The sequence below is a fragment of the Gossypium hirsutum genome, chromosome A05 (genome assembly GCF_007990345.1).
Source record: "Gossypium hirsutum isolate 1008001.06 chromosome A05, Gossypium_hirsutum_v2.1, whole genome shotgun sequence".
NCBI classification, from domain to species: domain Eukaryota; kingdom Viridiplantae; phylum Streptophyta; class Magnoliopsida; order Malvales; family Malvaceae; genus Gossypium; species Gossypium hirsutum.
This window is the reverse complement of record NC_053428.1, coordinates 39,472,181-39,492,855: the sequence shown is the minus strand read 5'-3', so window position 1 is coordinate 39,492,855 and position 20,675 is coordinate 39,472,181. Positions and strand designations below refer to the sequence as shown.

Sequence of the window (20,675 nt, the reverse complement as noted above, 5' to 3'; positions counted from 1 at the left end):
AATAACTTAACCAATAGAAAATGACTTATAGGTCGATAGAAAATAAACTCATTTTCCTATAAATTGACTTACTCTTTCGAAAATTATAAGTTATTTTTAGAAAACAAAGCTCAATTGGGAGTAATTTTTATTTTTATATAAAATTTAACTTGAATTAAGCCTAATATTATTATATTAATTAATATTTTTATTTAATTTTTTAAAACATTTAAAATGTTAAAATACTAAGCATACATATTTAATTATTTATATTATTAAATATAAATAATTATTAATAAAATTTTAAAAATAATTATTTTAATAATTTATTTAATATTACAATTTTATTTTTATAATAAATTTTAACAATAACAAACTTAAATTTGAAAACAACATTCTTAATATATTATAGAAAATGTTTATACTAATTTTTTAATAATAAATATATATTACAGTTTATAAATATTTAATAATAAATGTTTTAAAATATGATTATTTTAATTATATAAATATCATTTTTTGCTTCATTTATCCCGTCTAACTCTAATGTTTCACTATCTACTCTCGTATATTGAATATATGTAATTTAGATTAAGTTTTAATTAGATATTATTTATTATTAAATTTATATATAATATTTATATATTATACAATATTATTCCTATTATAAAATAAATTTCGATTCTCAAAATAAAATTCTGGTATAATATTTTATAACAAATATAATAATATTGTGTTTATTTGACTAAATTTTTTTAGAAAATGATTTAAAAATTATCAAATAACAAAAAAATAATTTACATATAATCATCTAAATATTAACTTCTCCAAAAAATTTCAAATCACTTTTAAAAAGTCATTTTCCGAAATTTCTTTACCAATCAATTGCAACCTTAAATTTATTTAAGAAAGATTAATTAATATTTTTATGGCTTAATATTAAATTTGACCACTAATATTTACATATTTTGTTAAAATAACCCTAATTATATTTTTAAATTTTTTTTGGCCATCAACTTTGTTTTTTTTTTCAAGCTGTTTTTTCTAACAAATTTGATGAAAGTACCACTAAAAAATAATTACATGAAAAAATAAAAAATAAAAAAATCATCCATGAAATTTAAAAAAAAACTATCTAAATTTTTTTTTCAAAATGAATGCATACATTTGCTTACTGAGGGGTAATAATTAATAAATTAAACCGAAAATGTTGAATGTGTGTATTTATTTTGAAACATTTTTTAAATAATTATTTATTTAAATTAAGAGTTATTTATTTAACTTCATGAATTATTTATTTATTTTTCACATATAATTATTTTATTAAGTTATCTAAGTAATAAATTACATCTCATTAAAAATATTCCAGATATGAAATTTCACATCCCCGATTAACTTTTTTAACTGTACTTTCATCAAATTTGTTAAAAAAAGTAAGGAGAAAAAAAATTAATGGTCAAAAAAGGCTTAAAATTATAATTAGGATTATTTTGACAAAATATGTAAAAATTAATGTCCAAATCTACAATTAAACATTTTAATTAAAATTGATTTTTTTTTTTCAAATGGAGGGTAGTTGAGAATAAAATCCAACCACCAAAGCCTACCAACCCACTCTTCCCTCCCTTCCCCAAAAGCCTTCTATTTCTATTGAATCTTCCAGTTTTATTTGCTCAAATCTCTTCATTTCCTTCCAATTCTACCCTCTTTCTTTTATTTGTTTCTTTTCTTCTCTTAGTTTAATTTTTCAAAGCTGTTATGGCTTCTTCCATTACATCTAAGCCTTTCCTTGGAGCTACTAAACCCAACTCTTCTCTTTCTTCTGATCTTCAAAGATTCTCTTTTGCCTCTCTTCATATCTCAATCAAACCAAGAACCCTCAAAAAGCTTCGTAAGTTTGCTTCTTTTATCTTCAATTTCAATTGGGTTTCTGTATTCTCTTTAAAGATTTGTTTTTGACATTGGGTTTTTTTTTCTTTTGTTTTTAACTTCGTTTCTTTTTTTGGGTATTGCTTTTTTTTTTAGTTGTTTCTGTTGAAATTAGCAGTTTATTGCATTATTTGGTCTGGGAATAGAGAAAATGATTTTTAATGTTGAATTTGAATTCTTAAAAATTATCAACTTCAAGTTTTGTGTGTATTTTGAACTTAGGACTCAAGTTAATTACGGTTTTGAATTTTGAGCAATACTGATAGACCATTGCCATCAGGTTTCTATATTGTTTGCTGTCATTTTATGTTTTGTTACAGAAATTCTGTTGTCATCATGTAAAAAGACAATCATGAATGTCTATACAATTTTACAATGTTATGTACAGATAAATGGTCACACATGGTCGACTTTATGCGATATTTTTGTGTCAGCATTGATCCATCTATTCGACATTTCGGCTGAAGCTTGATTTCAGGTTTAGATGACTGTAGTAGCAATAGAAGTTATGTTAATGTGTTTTGACCTGGGAGATTTTTAAGATCAATAAACACTATAGGCTGAGATGCATGTAGGAATCTATACTTTTACATACCAGTGAATTGATTTAACTCGAGAATTTTCATCATTAAAATCAACACTAACATGTTGCCATTATGTCAAAAAATCTTGGAGTGTCTCTAAACTGTGTAATTCGTCTGTGCTTGCATCAGCTTTATGCGGAGTGTAGAAGTTACCGGTTTTCTACATTGAAAAACCAATATTTTTAGGATGTGGTTCTTTTAAGGTTCTGGTAGAAGCTTAAATTTATTAGACATTGCACATCCTTATTGTGTCTTTCTGATTCCTATAATATTTAGAAATAATTTCTACATAAAGAACATTGGGATTGAGTTGAGCTTTTGAAGCCTGACAAAATGTGTTGCCCAACAGAGATACAGGCAGCTGGGAGCACATTTGGAAATTATTTCCGTGTTACAACATTTGGAGAATCTCATGGAGGTGGTGTTGGTTGTATAGTTGATGGATGTCCTCCTAGGATTCCTCTCTCAGAATCTGATTTGCAAGTTGATCTTGACCGAAGGTACTTCATCATGAGAACTTAGCATTATCGCTTTAATCCTATTGCTCACCTTTAGATGAAGATTTGTCCATCCTTGTAGCATCTTTCTGTTCATTTTCATTGCATGTTGATCTAGTGATAGTTCTTGCGAATCGGGTTTCCCTATAAATGAAAGAATGCAGTAGTACAAGTTGTAGTCATATAGCTTTCATCTCAATTGATGCAAATTGCTTCATCATTGTGGGTTAACTGTGAAGAGTTGTTTGCAGGAGGCCAGGTCAGAGCCGAATTACTACCCCTAGGAAAGAGACTGACACATGCCGAATATATTCTGGAGTTTCAGAAGGTTATATATATTTTTAACCCTGGACATTTGATGTTTCTTATCTCCTTTCTTTGTCTTTAAATGGACATTCGTTGACAATCTGCAGGAGTGACTACTGGAACACCAATCCATGTTTTTGTACCAAATACTGATCAGAGAGGACATGTGAGTATATACTTATAATATTTTCTTGGGGGGTCTAAAATGGGAAAACTAAAATGAGGTTTAACAACCCTTTGGTTGGTGTTTTAATTCTGGCATAGAATTTTAAATGATCAAAATCTAGTTTGAATTATCTTTAGAAGTTAATAATGTAATTTGCACCTCTCAAGCCTCATTGAGGAATACTTGGGCTGGTACTGCTTCTGGACAGTGAATGAGACCTCATTAATAAAACCAATGATGTAACCATATAAACAGTAGTCATCAAGTAGAGTCATGCGTACTAATTTCAAGGCAATCTAGTGAACAGTTTCAGTTTAGGATCACGGTTTTAACCTGTGAGCTAATTTCAAGAATATCGCATATGTTAGGGACGTTCTCGATTTTGAATTAATTATTTGTTTTTTTGGCTCTAGAAGGATTCTTTAATGATGTCACTCTGCTTTCAGGATTACAAGGAAATGTCGATAGCTTATAGGCCCTCTCATGCTGATGCCACTTATGACATGAAATATGGTGTCAGAGCAGTGCAGGTAATGCCTTTTATTATCATCATTGCAGTACCATGGATTCTGCCATCTCTTTAAGAGATGCAGATTTGTTTATACCCAATTTATCTGATTTCAATTTGTAACTGAAGGGTGGTGGTAGATCTTCTGCCAGAGAAACCATTGGAAGAGTTGCCTCCGGAGCTATTGCTAAGAAAATCCTCAAGCAGTTCTCAGGAACTGAGGTATGTTTCATGCTGGAGGATTGATCTCTCTATTGTTTCTTTTTATATGTGATCATAATTCATTGCATTTGTTCTATGAATTTATAATAATGCCTGTACTTGGTGCAGAGTATTTGTTTAATTTGTTTGCACTTGCAAATGATTAATGTCTGATTTACACTAACAAATCATAAAGGAAAAGGGGGAAAAAAAAGCTAATTCTGAGCCCGACCCTCTGTTCCATGCTGCAAACATCTGTCTTGTGTCAAATGTTTAGAATCACTCTAGCACAGCTTTAACTACATTTTCATGATTCAAATCGTACAAGCGACTCTAGCTTCCATTATTGAGTCATATTTGTCGATTTATCTTTCTGTTTTTTTTGGTTTCTTATTATGGTTCAATTTTTCTTCAGGTTCTCGCTTATGTCTCACAAGTTCACCAGGTTGTGCTTCCAGACGGTCCAGTTGACCATGCTACTGTAACTCTTGATCAGGTTTGAGCTCAGCTCAATTATTTTTGTCTTGATTTCAAACTAATTATGGTTGGTTATGAGAGTTTTTGTTCCCCATTTCCTCTGATTTGGTTTCAGAAGTTCTGAAAGGCATTCATTCCAAGATACATTATGCATTTTGATCTACTTTCACCGTTGTACTTACTCTAGATTGCTACTCCCCTTTCAATACTGATCAATTTATATTATAGCAATTATTTATCCATTTTCAACTAAATGTTGCCAGATAGAAAGTAATATTGTAAGGTGCCCACATCCTGAATATGCTGAGAAAATGATTGCTGCTATTGATGCTGTTCGAACGAGAGGAGATTCTATTGGTGGTGTTGTCACATGCATAGTGAGGAATGCCCCACGTGTATGAACCCTCTCTCTCATATTTGTGTTTCATGTGCATGGCCAGTATTAATTTTCTTGAAGTTTCTGTTTTCTTTTGACCTTAAAATAATGGAAATGCTTTAACTTGTAGCAGCCGGAGTCAAATAGAAGTTTCCTGCAGAACTGAAAATATGTATTTTTGTGTCAGGGGCTTGGTTCACCAGTTTTTGATAAGCTTGAAGCAGAGCTTGCTAAGGCTGTAATGTCATTACCTGCAACTAAAGGATTTGAATTTGGCAGTGGATTTGCAGGTTAAGAGATTTTTATACTTTTGGTGCTACTGCTGTATTTCATAAAATGCTCTTGAATTGAGTTGGCCAATTGGTGAAAATATGCTCTAAAACTATTACTTGCGAGGTTATTTCTTGGTTACTTCTGTTTCAAGTTTGTTATAACTGCTGGTCTGTAAAATCCTTGCAGGTACTTTTCTAACTGGCAGTGAACATAATGACGAGTTCTTTACTGATGAACATGGAACAGTAAGGACTAGAACAAACCGCTCCGGTGGGATACAGGTAGTTATTTTCTCTGTTATTCTCAGTCTCTCTATCTGTCTGCCTAGTAATGCTTACTTGGAGTCGAGTGTTGGATATGGGCATGTGCTCGACAAGGGTGTTAGCAAATTTTAAAATTTTTTCATATGTATGAACATAGTGATATATCTATGTCCGAATATGTTGGGCACAAGTGTTGGACATGATTTCTTTAAGGAAAATGAAGAGTTCAGGTAATATAGCACTTTGTTGGGCTTTCGTCACCAATGTACCAAATACTACCTGTTTATTTGTAGCCTTCAAATTTTTAATTGTTGGGTAAACTGTGTTGCTCGGACTCTTCATTATTCTTTAAGCACTCATTTCCGACAAATATTCGGACATGGATATGTGGATATGACCCTCCAAATACATGGAAAAACTTTCAAAAATTGAACCTACTCGTGTAGGACACATATCCAACGTTCATACCTGAATCCAAGTAATATGGGAACTAAGTCCATGAGTTGGGTGTGAGAATTGTGAGATTATAATGTTGACTTACAGGGAGGAATATCCAATGGGGAAATTATAAATATGAGAGTTGCTTTCAAGCCAACAGCCACTATCAGTGTAAGTTTGATCTCCTTTTGGCTTCTTATATGCTTTCTGGCTATTATGACTTGTTTTATATATCATTGTAGGATGAGCGATCGATTGAATTGAGTGAAAATTTTTTGAATTAATCAAGTTGACGAGTCTATTTTGTCATTCTAACTCGATTTGAAATTTTTTCGAATTGAGTCGACTAAAATGAAATTCTAAGTCGAGTAGAATTGAGCGAAATTGTTCGAGTGAGATAAAAAATCAAACATGTAAAATTAAAATTTTGTTACAGTATAACTAGTTCCATATTAGAGCTCATAAATTTGAAATGAATTTTTTTTCAAAGCAAAATAAAATAAGATACTTTAGTATGCTAGACTTAATCATTAATTAACTTATTTAGTTCCCAAAATTATTATTTTAGAAAAAAATTGAAATTTTAACTTTATATATATATTTTAATTTTTATAATTTTTTTTAAAATATAAAATTTGGAATTTTTATAAATATTTTGAATTTTTTTAATTTTTGTTGAAAGATAAATCAATTTGCACATTTTTAAAATTTACGGCATTTACATGAATTTGTTATTAGAATTGTAAAATTCAACTCGGTTCAAACTACTTATTTGAGTTTACTCGAATAATTCAAACGACTTGATTTGATTAACTCGAAATTCGAGTTTTTTTTCAAATCTAATTGAATTTCAATCATTCCTATATCTTATGAGAATTTTTGGGTGCAGTGCTGGGAACGGAATTTTCTTTTTGGGAAAAAAAAGGTAGCTATGTTTAGGGCATAGTAATAAAAAAAACCTCTTAAGATTATACAAAATGACAACCATACTCGAAAAACATTATATAATAAAATTTAAGAGAATGACTAAAAAATATGAAGTAACTATAACAGTTTTGTCGTAAAGAACAAAGTATATTTTGGCTTATTAATGCAGTTAAGGTTGGTGTCGTTTTGTGATATTTTCTGCAGAAAAAACAGCATACAGTGACTCGAGAAAAGGAAGAGATCGAACTGTTGGCTCGCGGTCGTCATGATCCTTGTGTTGTCCCTCGAGGTATTTCTTTGGAAAATGGTTTTCCCTTGCTTTCTTCTCATCTCTGTAAGTTTTAGTGTAGAATCTTCCCATGGTTGCCATTTTCCAAAGACGGCTGGATTCCTTGGAAACTACAATGAATGCCATTATCGAATTTGAAAGTTGTATCAAGCATATTTCATCTTCATATCTTTTACATTATTTTCAAACAATGTATCTCATCTCCAGTTTGTTTTGTCTTTGGTTTAATTTGGACGATGCAGCTGTGCCGATGGTGGAAGCCATGGTAGCAATGGTTCTGGCGGACCAGTTGATGGCACAACATGGACAGTGTAACTTGTTCCCGATCAACCCCGAATTACAGGAGCCTTTGAGCTTTAGTTTCCCCAACTTTGAGCCGGCAAATATCTAAACCTGAATGGTGGCAAAGTCACTGTTAGGTCTCCATTGTTGAGTTTTCATAATACCAAGTGTTTTGAATGAGAATGTTGTGGTCTCTATACCCCATTGCCGTTTCTTTTGTATTTGTTATGTGGTTTTCTTGATAATTACATGATAATTTAGTATTATATATTTACTACTATCTGATTTATTTTCCCCTTAGCTTGTAAACAACTTATAACAGTAAAAAATGTTTAGATTTTTCGTTTCTCGGTGTTTATGTTTGATATATTTGAATATACGAAAAATCTAAACATTTTTTCACGTCAATCATATAAATATAAAATATAAATTATTAAATACAAATATAATAATCATATCATATATTAAATGTATACTAATTTTATATTTACTAGTAAGCCTCTCCGTTATACCAGGAATCTTTAAAATGTTAATTGCAATTTTTATATATCTTCTATGTTGTGTTTTTTTTTTTTAGAAGTGTAACATGTTTTTTAATTGCAGGCAACATTAATTAATTTTATTTAATTAATATTAAACAATTAAACATTGAAGCTAAAATATGGAGAAGTTTTACTTGAATACTACTTGGGTTCGAACAAGACTAAACTCAAGTCGTAAAATGGGGAAGAATCATGTAGTTTTATAAAAAAATTATTAAACAATTAAAAAACAATCTTAAGTTGATTTTTTATTAAATAGTAAATATTTATTTAAATTTTTAATAAAAAATAAAATTAGTATAATTAATATGATATTATTTTTAGGGAATAAATTATGTTAGGATGATCTTAAAAAGTATTGTTTTTAGGCACCAATAAAATGGTGCTACGCCATTAAATTTTAAAAATAACAAAGTATTATTATACACTCATCTATATTTACTATCTTCTCCAACTTAATTTAACTTTAAATAAATTACTTAAAATAATTGATTTTTTAAATTATACACAAACATCTTTTCTTCTTTTACAAATTTTAATCATTTTATTTTTTTCCATAAGTTAATTTTTTTTTGCAACCAATTTAAAAAAAAAATTTGTGCAATTTTTCCATATCATTGACACATACTTTTGATAATTATTTTATCATGAACCCCAAACCTTGAACTCAAACCCTGATTTAAGGTTTTAGTTTGGAATTTAAGGTTTAAGGTTTAAGATTTAAGATTACGAGTTTGGGTTCAAGGATTTAGGGTTATGTGTTACGAGTTTGGGTTCAGGTTTTGATTTAGGATTCAAGGGTTTGGGGTTACGAGTTTGGTGTTCAAGTTTAGGATTTTGGGATCAGTGTTCGAGATTCTAGATTTAGTATTCATGGTTTTGAGTTTGGAGTTCAAGGTAAAAAAAATTACCTAATTTATGTGTTAATCACATGGAAAAAATTGTTGAAATATTATTAAATAATTCGAAATGGACCATGAATAATGTGGTGAAAAGAGTCCATAAAATAAATTTTCTATGAAGGAGTGTATAATAATAATTTGCTGTCTTTAAAATTCGATTATGTGACAAAATTTTATTGGTGTCTAAAAACCTTAATTTTTAGAACCATCCTAGTGTAAGTTATTCCCTTGTATTTAAATTGACTCTCTAAGTTAAATTGTTTTTTTTTTCTTCTAATGGTAGGTCGTACATAGATATATATATATACCAATCTATATTGACAGTGAAAATGTGAACTAACTATTTTAAATACATATTTTTAAATCCACCTAGAAACGGATGTACTAGAAAACCTTTCAAATACATATTTTTAAATGGCATAATATCAATAAAAATAGCCCCTAACGTTTGGTTGTTTGGTCACTTTGGTCTTTTATAATTTTTTTGAAACATTTAACTCCTAATGTTTTTTTGGTCAAATTGGTCTATTTTTAACGGATATGATGATGTGGCTGTAAGTTAATTAATGGTCAACATTAATTGCACTGACGTGGTAGTCCAAATGTAATTAAATGTTGACATGACACTATTTTGTTTTATATACCACATCAACAAACAATTTTAAAATTATTAAATATAAATAATTTCTATTTTTCACAATTTCTTCTTCCCCACTGTTTCTTTCTATCATTCACCATCATCATCGTTGTCTTCAATCATCTTCCACATTATTTCTTTTTTCTCATTGTTTATTTGAAAACCTCAAAAATTCATCATTGAGCCTCGACCTTTCTTGTCTCTGATAACAACCACCATAAACCAACCTAAACATAACCCCATCAATACCATTGTGCACCCTTCAATAACCATACCCAAAACCTTTACAACCCAAATCCTTATTACTTAGTAAATATAAAAAAAAGTCAAAAAAGAGAAAGAAGAAAAAAAAAGCAGAGAAAAAACATAAAAAGAAAATAAAACGCATAAAAGGAAACACATCTAATAGAATCAGAGCCTCCAGTGGTCTCCTTCCAATTTCGGACAATGGGTTCGACACCAATACTATGAAGAACACCATACTTCTGAACCGAGGCAATCCAACAATCTAAGAAAAGATCAAAAGACATTAACTCCTAATTTCAAGGCAATCTAACGCCCATTTAGCTACTTATGTAAGTGATTTATTTTTAACTTCTTCCCTAATTGGTCAGATTTAATCTTAAGTTAATCCACAACTCAACATGTGGACCAACTAATTTAAATATATCATTTAAAAATAGAATAAATTAAAAAATTTAATTTTCTCTAAATTGGATCACCATAACAAATTATTTAAGTAATCTAAATAATTTTATATATTTAAGTAAATAAATGAGATAAAAACAACATATATAAAAAAAATTATAATATGAATACAATACAAATATGCAAACATATTAAAAATGTAAAAAAATTATTAATATGTAAAAGAATAAAGATTATAACAAAAACAAACTTTTTCTAATTTTCTTTTCTGTTCTCTCCATATTTTTTCTCTTCTTTCCTTTCTCTCTTTCCCTCTCTTCCCAACCAATCCTCCCACATATTGGAAATAATAATAATAATAATAATAACTATAATCTATACTATTTGTTAAGTGTTTTATTGAGTTAGTGTTATCTTCAACTGAATTGTCAACTCAGAAAAATTATAAAAATACCTTTATGTAATTAAACTAAGTTATATTATTTGAGGATAATTTAGACTTTTTATTTAAAAAATCAATAAAAATACATATTATGAAATTTACCACTTAACTAAAGCTTCATTTTAGTATATTTATACAATTTCAATTTTTAATCAATTGTATATATTTATATTAGATATTAAGTGTTTTACTGAGTTGGTGTCACCCTCAATCGGGTCACCAACTTGATTAGAAAAAATAAAAAAAATACCTTTTTGTAATTAAAATAAATTATATTATTCAAAGGTAATTTCTTTATTTTTATTTAAATACTAAAAAATATACATATATTAATATTTAAACCCAATCAAATTGCTTTAGTAAAACCTTAATTTATTGCTTTACTAAAGTTTTATTTTGATTTTTTATACATTTCAATTTTTATTATATATACATACATACATACATATATATATTAATGTATTTGATTGAAATGGTATCACAAATTAACTCAACACCAACTTAGGATTGATGACAATACTATGATAAACAATTGTATTCATTTAATATTCTTAATATGATATATTCATGTGTTTAAAATTTGTTTTACTTATAATTTAATTTATTTTTTATTTTAAGTTGTACATATTTATATAATATTATTATTAATAATAATTTTCAAACAATATATTTAATTATTTATTACATATTTTTAAAATACACATCTATAGTTTGTATACGTAATTCCTACACACATACGAATTTTATAGAATTTCTAATAATAATAATAATAATAATAATAATAATAATAATAATCTCTACACCATATAAAAGTAGTGTCCATCCATTCCTCCTTTGCACCTGTCCAAACAGCAAAGCTTTTTCTTTGAGATTTTAAAACAATGGTATAATTTTAGTTTTAGTCCTTAGGATAAGCTCAAAATATAAATCTATATCTATAAACTAAATATGAAAGGATGGCCTTAGGGCATTCCAACAAGACACGAGTTCAGCTTTTTACATTATAAAATAATGGTTTAACAGCAATTATGAATATGATCCTTTACCTTTTTAATTTATATTTAATTTTAACATAATTTATTATCTCAAGGGACATGTTCTGCTGTTCACTTTCTCTCTCTCCATTATAAGATGATGGTCCAATTTCAAGTTTGGTCCCTTTACTTTTTTATTATTATAAAATAATGGTTAAATTTTAGTTTTAATCTTTATACTATCCTAAAATTTGAGATTTTATCTCTATATTTAATTTTTGACATAATTTGGTACTTTTCAAAGAATTATTTATATAATTTATATATTAATTGTATACATACAAATATATTTTATTACTTCATTTATTTTTTAATTATATTATAAAGTGATTGATCCGCAAATAAAACAACGTGCCATGTTTTAATTTTATCACATTATATCTTTGATCTCTAATTATTTCATATCTTGTTAATTTATCTTAATTTAATTCCAAATTTAATTTCATAAAATATTAAAGATATAAAATATTATTTTGGTTAAAAAAATTTAAAAGGTATTTTAATTGACAATTATTCATTATATTAAAATTTTTAAATTAATTATTTAAATCCCCAACATAGTTGGGTGTACAATCTAATAATAATAATAATAATAATAATAATAATAATAATAATACGTGTATATAATTTACACGTGGGTCACCTCTCTGTTTTCCTTTTCTTTTTCGCATTATAAAGGAAATTGGTAAAATTTTAATTTTGATCCCTATCCTATATACCTATATATAAAACACGTGGGTAACCTGTCTTTTCTTTTCTTTGCATTATATAAAAATTTCAATTTTGGTCTTTATATTTCACTTTTTTGACAAATTTTGGTACCTTAACTTTTACAATGTAATTGATTAGCCCAATACTTTATTTTGATAAAATGCTTATGTAACTTTTAACACTTGTAAACATTGTTAAATTTATTGGTTAAATTCAAGTTCATTGCGATGCCACATTTTATTACATGGATACTAAATATTTTTTTAAAATTTCAAAATGTTACACTAATAAATTAAACAGAGAAATTTAATGATGTTAACAATTAGATTTGAATTTTTAAATTCGAAAAATAGACACTAAATTTGTAAAACTAAAAATATAAAAACTAAATTTTAAACGTACGAATAATACAAATATTTAAAATATATTTTAATTTTTAAATATTTAAGTCTATAATTTAATAAAAAAATTAACCTAATACGAAATGTAGTAGAAACATACTAGTAATAATATAAAGGCACATCTACAATGTCAACGTACCCTCTTTTTTAGTTGTTTAAAGATTTATATCGTATTTCTGCCATATGTTTAGATAAATCGAAGTTTTTATGTTTGTGTTTGCCTACTTATTGACTCTGTTTATTATTTGTGCTGGTAAAAGTTTTTATAATAATTTTCAATTCTGTTTCATTCATGATAGAGTGTCATCTAACTTCTTCAATATGTAACACCTTTTGCTCGTATCCAATGCTCGGACAGGACTTAAGGTCCTACCGAACTTAGACTCAACCAATGTTAGAAAATTGGCCATAAAATTTTGATCAATTTAAAACTTTTCATTTCATATGCAATCTGTCCCTCAATTGGGCTTACAGGGCCCAAAACATACATTCAAGGTGGTTCGGGACCAAACCGAGGGCTTAAGAAAAACTTGTAAAATTTCATACTTAAAGGCTCCATATGCCTATGTGGGTATAAGGCACACGTCCGTGTGCTTGGGACATGCCCATGTCTTGTACTTATGTGGCCAATTTAATTTTTACAATTTTTCACAAAACAAGTGCAGACTTCACACGACCTGGACACACGCCCGTGTCCTTTCACACGGCCACAACACGCCAGTGGCGCAGCCCGTGTGCAAAAACCTGGGTATTCTGTTTCTAACGTCAGCATCACACGACCATGGTACACACCGGTGTACTAGGCCGTGCCCTCCACATGGCTGAGACACACGACATTTGTCTCTGCCCGTGTGACCCTTACCATGCATCCTGACTTGAAATTTCTAGGTGCAGGGGACGCACGACCTTCTCACACATCCATGGGGTTGACTGTGTGTCATACACGGCCTAGACACACGCCCGTCTGTCTACCCGTATGGACAATATGAGGCTATCTACCAAGCTTCTTTGTCACCCTAGTGTACCTATTTTCATGTCAATACCATCCAATACCAAAACTAGCATAATAGACATTCATTCAACCACGAAGATGCATCTTTTATAGATTCAAAATGAAAGCCCTCACTCAAGGCTCAATGTAAAGAGTAGAATCTATTCTAGACCAACACATTTGGTCAATTCTCAAAGACACAAAATAATAAGGTCTAGCCCTATACATGCCATAATCAAAAATATAAATCCAACTATACCGAGTATTATGGCTGATAGTGTGATCGATATCTTTGACTTCAAGGGATCCTTGAGCAAATAAACCGGCACTGAAAGAAAAAGGAAAAGAAAGAGAGTAAGCATAAAGCTTAGTAAGTTGCATATAAATAAATATACAACAACAATTTCACCTCTCGTCATCATACTTATAGCACAAAGATAGGCATAAGCTTGACTTACTCATTACCGTCTACTCTAGTCACATTTTCTATTTGTGCTCATTCTCATGCATACCAAACAGGTACCTGTAACACTCACAACACTATTATACTTTCCTTACTATCTTACTTTCATAACTTTTAAAGTTGAACCTTTCGGAATACTACCAGATATTGTATAAGCTTCAAATGTGGGCCAAGTTACCGATGTCATGTCCCATACTTGTCTTACACTGACACGTCTCGTAGCCGATGCTTGTCCCATACATGTCTTACACTGGCTTACATCTAGAGGCCGATGCATGTCCCAGATATGTCTTACACTGGCACTCATCTCTACGTCGATGCCATGTCCCAAACATGATCTTACACTGGCACACATCTCTAAGCCGATGCCATGTCCCAGACATGGTCTTACATTGGCACACATCTAACCCGAACGTCATAGCATGAATACCCGGTTTGTTTCCTAGGGTTCCAACTAGATCTTTCTACTATCTCAATCATTAATATGTATTCTCAGTTCACAATCTAGCAATTCATACTATATCAATTCAATGACAATTCCAATGCATGTGTTAACAATGTAGTTATATTATTTACATACAACTTACCTCGGATTACAAAATGTACTCGACTAGTCGGTTTAGTCGATTTGCTTGGCTTTCCCCCGGTTTAGGTTCGAATTCGGTAAATCTTGATCTATAATAGAAAAATGTACTCATTTAGTGACTAATCACATTTAGGAAATCATAAATTCATATTTTTGGTAAAATGACGATTTGGCCCCTAAACTTTGGCAATTTGACCATTTTACCCTTATGTTCGAAATTCAATTTTTATCGAATTTCCTCTTATCTTAGGCCTAGCCGACCCATTTTTACTCTTACAGCAACCCCAAATTCTCACTATTTCACACACTTACCACCTATTTTGCAACTTATGCAAAATAGTCCCTTTAGGTGTTTTCATGCTAACATATTTCACAAAAGTTGTTTAAAACTCTTCTAATATTCCTTTTCTTCCATAAAATTTCAGAAAACAACATAAACTCTCTCATGATAAATCCCTAGACCTATCACCATTTTTCAAAATAGTCTTCTCATTTGAAAGCCCATGATACAAGTATGCTAAAAATGCAAAAATTATCAAGAAAAACATCAAAATTACTTACATTATGAGAGGAATAAGTTACTGCAAATTTTCAGCTTTCAAACCTCCATATTTGCTGATATTTTTGGTGGGGAGAAGATATAGAGAAGAAAGAAATTGATAGCTAAGCTCATAGGTATTATTTTTTCACAAGATTATGTCATCAAGTCACTTAACATTGACCTTTTGACTAAATTTGCTTCCTATGGCCTCCCACCTTGTTTCTAGGGGTCTAATTGCTCTTTAAAATCCCAAAAATTTAATTCTCTAGCTAATTGACACATTTGGGTACTAAAATGCAACTTTTTTCTTGTATGTAATTTTGTCATTTTTTACTATCGGGCTCACAAACATTAAAATTAACTCACAAAAATTTTCATATACTAATATAATCATGTCATGACTTCATAATAGTAATAAAATAAATTTTCTAACTTCGGATTTTTGGTCCCGAGACCACTGTTTCGGCAAGGCCCTAAATCGGGCTATTACATAATAAACATTTTTTTATACAAACAATCTGTGGCAAGTTTGAATGATGACAATTCTAGTTCAATCCGGTTTGAAAAAGGTTGTTACCGGAAAAAAATCTAAGAATCTAGATCAAACAAAATGAGAAGATCTTAATGAAAAAGACCTTATTTGCAATCTAGTTGTGCCTCGTGAATAAGGTATTGTTGGAGGTATTGATGGAAAAAACCTCATCCGCCTTGTGGAAAAGGTTAAAAACTCTTTATGCGACTAAGTCTCTGGCTAACCATTTAGTGTAGAAATAAGGTCTATTTACGTTTCGTATAAACGAATGTGAGCTTCTTAGAGATCACATTAGTCAATTCATTACTCTTTTGAATGATTTAAATAACGTTGAGGTTCAGATTGACGATAAGGATCAGACTATGTTATTGTTGGCTCTTTACCCCCTTCATACAAGTCTTTTAGGGAAACTATGATTTATGGCAGAGACAATCTCTCGTTTGATGATGTGAAGGGTCATTTGTTGAGTAAAGACAAACTCGACAATGAGTTTGGTTCGGATAGTAAGGCAGATAGGCAAACTTTCGTTTTGGTAGCATTAAGGAAGTGAGAAAAAAGATGTCGCTATTGTAAGAAGTTAGGTCACGTCAAGGTAGCTTGTTATAAACTACGGAATAAAAAGGGCTATTGAGAGCAACAAAGAAAATGTAGTTGGTGCTAATTTAGCCAACAAAAGGGGTGATGGTTTCTTGTTAGTGTCAACAAGCGAAAGCTTCGAGCTTATGTCCGATTCGATCCTAGATTTCAGATGTTCTTTCCACATACCTTTCAGCAAAGAATGGTTCTCCACCTAAAGCTTGGTTGAAGGCGGAGTTGTGCGCATGAGAAATAATTCATCCAGTAAGGTTATCAGTATTGATACTATCAAAATTAGGATGCACGATGTGTAACAGCCAAATTTTTCAGTGGTGTCGGAAACAGTGATTCGAGATCACTAAATCCGACGAGTAAGTTTAGAAATTTTAACAAATAATAATTATAGGCCAAGTGTGAACTTAAAATAATTATTTTTAATTTGTGAATTTTGCGATTTTAAAAGAATTAATCAGGTAAATTGGGTTGAAAACTAGGTATCGAGACCTCAGATTCATAAACCGAGCCATAAATATTTTTATAAATACTTATGGAGTGTTATTAAGTTAGTATTAAAGTTTCGTTAGAAAATTTTAACGTTTGGTTAGTCAATTAATTAAAAAGGACTAAATTGAAAATAGTGCAAAATTTATTAAATTGTTATTAAATAGTTTAAGTGATTAAAAAGGAGGGATTTAAAAGGCAATTGGACCCAAATTGTATGGGCTGGATGGTTGGGCAAGAAAATCAGCAAAAAAAAGACAAGGAGAAACAATGGCAAAATGAGAAATTTTGCAAATTAAACACATAAAACAAGAAAAATTTGAAAAATCTAGAGATATCATCATTTTTCTTCAGAAAAAATGCCATGGAAGGTCTGAAAGCTGCTGGTTTTTCATACTTTGACATATGTGAGTTCAATTCTTGCCCTTTTCTTTGAGATTTTTATATTTTTGTGACTTTTACAATTAGGTCCAAGTGTTTAATTCATTAGTTTTTGATTTTATGAACAAAATTAAAAGCTATCATTGATAAGTGTTGGCTGCTTATGATGAAATAAAATGAATTTGAAGCTTTGATTTTGTTTTTTTTATGATTTTATCAAGTAATTTCAATAGAAATTGATTTTAGGACCTAGTTGTGAAAAAATTGTGAATTAAGTTTTAGTGTTAAAATTCTGATTTTCAAAGGTTGTGTAATAGTTTATAATGATGGAATAAAATGTTAATTGAGAAAAATTAGCTTAATAGATGGGCTAATTGAGCAAGGACTGAATTGTATGACCTGTGAAATTTAGAGGAAAAATGGTAATAAACATCTTGAACTAAAACAGTTTTGGACATCAGCAGTAGGTTGACTTTGAAAAATCACCATAAATTGTAAAAATAAAATTAGAGGATGAATAATATATGAAATTAAAGCTTATTGAGTCTAGTTTCTCATAGAAGAAAAGGTGTAAGCAATTGAATTGTAAATTATGAGATATAATGAATTTTGTGAGACAAGGTTAGAATAAATTCGGGTTCCCCTGTTTTGACTTTGGAAAATCACCAAAAATTGGATAAAATTAATTAGAGGCTCAAATTTATATTCTTAGAATCCTTAATGAGTCTATTTTCAATAGAAATCAACAGGAACATTATCCGAGTTCTTTACTGTGATATAATTAATTTTTAGTGAAGAGAGGTCAGAACTGTCGGATAGTGAAACAGGGGAAATTTAAATGAATAAAATGTACTAATTAGCTAAACCAAAAATTTTTAAAATTTTATGATGGAATGATATGTGAGTCTAGTTTAAAGGAAAATTTACGGATCTTAATTTGGAGCTCTGTATCTCGAATTATAAATAATTGAGTGACTATGACTCGTATGAACAGCTTGATGTGAGCATTAATAAGTAAATTGTGAAATTGTACTCACAAGAATGTTATATACATTAAGGATGTGGAATGGAGAGGAGGAGGAGGAAAACAAATGATATATGTTTATAAGAAAACAGTATGAGAATGATACATATCATGACATGTATATATATGACTAGTTTCAATATGATGCTTGTTGGGTATGAAGTTGGATTGAAATGTCTAAGGCAAGTATTTTATTCCGCGTATCTGAAACGTGGCATTTTATAAAGATATGATCTAGCTTTAAATATAAATGCTTGATGATTAAGCTAAAAATATTTGGTAAGATGATAATCATGGTATAAAAGTATAAGTTGTACCATAATAGACAAGGTAAAATGAGTATGAGAGACACATGTATGATGACATACAAATGCTATGTTTGTAGTTTAATTGAGAATGTTTAATCATTAAATGAATACCATGTTATATGCTTTTGATTTTGTATAAGTGCGTAAGAGATTAAGATTGACCAAGGCTTGGAAATAGCTTAGATATTGACCACACAGGCAGAGACATGGCCGTGTGTCTCAGCCGTATATGGAACACGACTTTAGGACACGGGCGTGCGATGTGGCTGTGTACCCCTAAATTGATGATGATGTCATAAACAGAAAGCTCCACGGACAAGGGACACGGGCGTGTCCCAAGCCACACGGGCGTGTGGAATCCACACGGCCTAATCACACGGGCGTGTGGGTATTGTTCACAAGTAAATTTTTTTAAAAAAAAATTAAGCGAAAAATTTTATGAGAAATCAGTTGAGCTCCGACTTGATTTTAATGTTCATGTTGGGCTTCGAGGGCCCAAATAAAGTTTGTTATATATATATGATCTCAGAAAGTGAATAGTAATGTTCCAATTAATCTATAAATGTTCTATATGTACTGGTAACACTCTGTAACCCTGTTTCGGCGATGGATACGGGTTAGGGGTGTTACACGATGAGATAACTAGAACACTGCCAGATGTCAGGTATGTATCTGATTTAAGAAAGGATCTCATCTCCTTATATATTTAGACTTGAAAAGTTATAGGATCAACATTGAGTTAAACGGCATTAAGGTATCTTGTGAGGCTCTCGTTTTGATGAAAGGTAAAATGATCAACAATCTTTATGTTCTAGAAGGCTCTATGGTGACCGGTGAAACCGGATGTCCCTTGTTCGTTATAGAAGCGAAGTAAACTCATTTGGAACGGAGACAATTTGGTCATAGGAGGGGAAAATGTATGATTGTTTCGTTGAAAAAAGGTTTTCTTTTGAGTGCATGTTTTGGAAAATTAGGGCAGTACTATGTTCGTGAAAGTTAGACCCGATTTATTTTTGATTTGGCAGTGCACAAGTCGAAGGCTAGAAGTCTTCCAACTTCTAAGCACAAATTTGACTTAGTAGATTCCCTGCATAGTTCGATATAGGCTCGTGGCGGGCTTTGACAAAGAAAACATTGTGGAAATATGAGTCAAGGTGGAGGTTTGTGGAGTGATGCCTCTCATTTTTCGGCTTTTATTCTCCCAGTTAAACTCTATTTTTAGTTTCCTACTTAAACTCTGTTTTTAGTTTCACACTTAAACTTTGATTAGTGTAGGTTATTTTAATATTATTTGACCTACAAATTTAGCCTATAAATAGACTCTTTTCCACCTTAGAAAAATAACCCATTACACATTTAGGTTTTAACTTTTATAAGCTTTCAGAGAATGTTGTGTTCACGTTTTGTGGGTTCTTATTTTCAAGTTTTAGAGTTTAGTTTTATCTCCATCTTTTGTACTATTTGTTTTTGCCGTTTTAGTGAAATTATCTTTACCCATGATATTTTATCCTCTTCAGAAAAGTTTTTCCACATAAAATATTTATATTCGATTTTTTCAATTTTTCAATTTTTTTTATTATTTTACTTATTCGTTATTTAATCAAATTTAACCCAACCAAACAAATCTTAAAATGTTATTGAAAATCTAACTTGATAAATAAATTAAGTAAAAAATTTTAAAGTTCTAAGAATTGGATCCTTCGGGCCAATCTTGTTTAGACTTCTTATTCTTGTTTTAAATATCACTGTCTGACATGTATATTGGTAAAAAGAAATTTAAAAAAAAAATCAAATGTACTTGTGTCAAATATAAGTTTACAGTCAACTCACACTTGAGTTTAAATTAATATACTTTTCAAAAAACAATTTAAAATTAATATAAGTATTCTCAAACACATGTTCAAGCATTCATATTAAATAATGAGCTTCCAATGAAGCTCAAAATATAAAGAAAAAAATT

General features: G+C 29.9%; 1 protein-coding gene across 1 annotated transcript; it reads left to right on the top strand.

Moving 5' to 3' along the window:
• The first annotated feature begins 1,571 nt into the window (after window positions 1–1,571).
• On the top strand, window positions 1,572–7,841 carry LOC107957386 (chorismate synthase, chloroplastic). Its single transcript, XM_016892901.2, has 13 exons — window positions 1,572–1,870; window positions 2,842–2,992; window positions 3,241–3,317; window positions 3,403–3,461; window positions 3,908–3,991; window positions 4,099–4,191; window positions 4,586–4,666; window positions 4,911–5,042; window positions 5,211–5,313; window positions 5,483–5,577; window positions 6,103–6,168; window positions 7,129–7,213; window positions 7,456–7,841. Exons 1-13 carry the CDS (start codon window positions 1,738–1,740, stop codon window positions 7,602–7,604), a joined length of 1,308 nt encoding a protein of 435 aa, XP_016748390.2. The 5' UTR covers window positions 1,572–1,737; the 3' UTR covers window positions 7,605–7,841.
• Window positions 7,842–20,675: the final 12,834 nt, after the last annotated feature.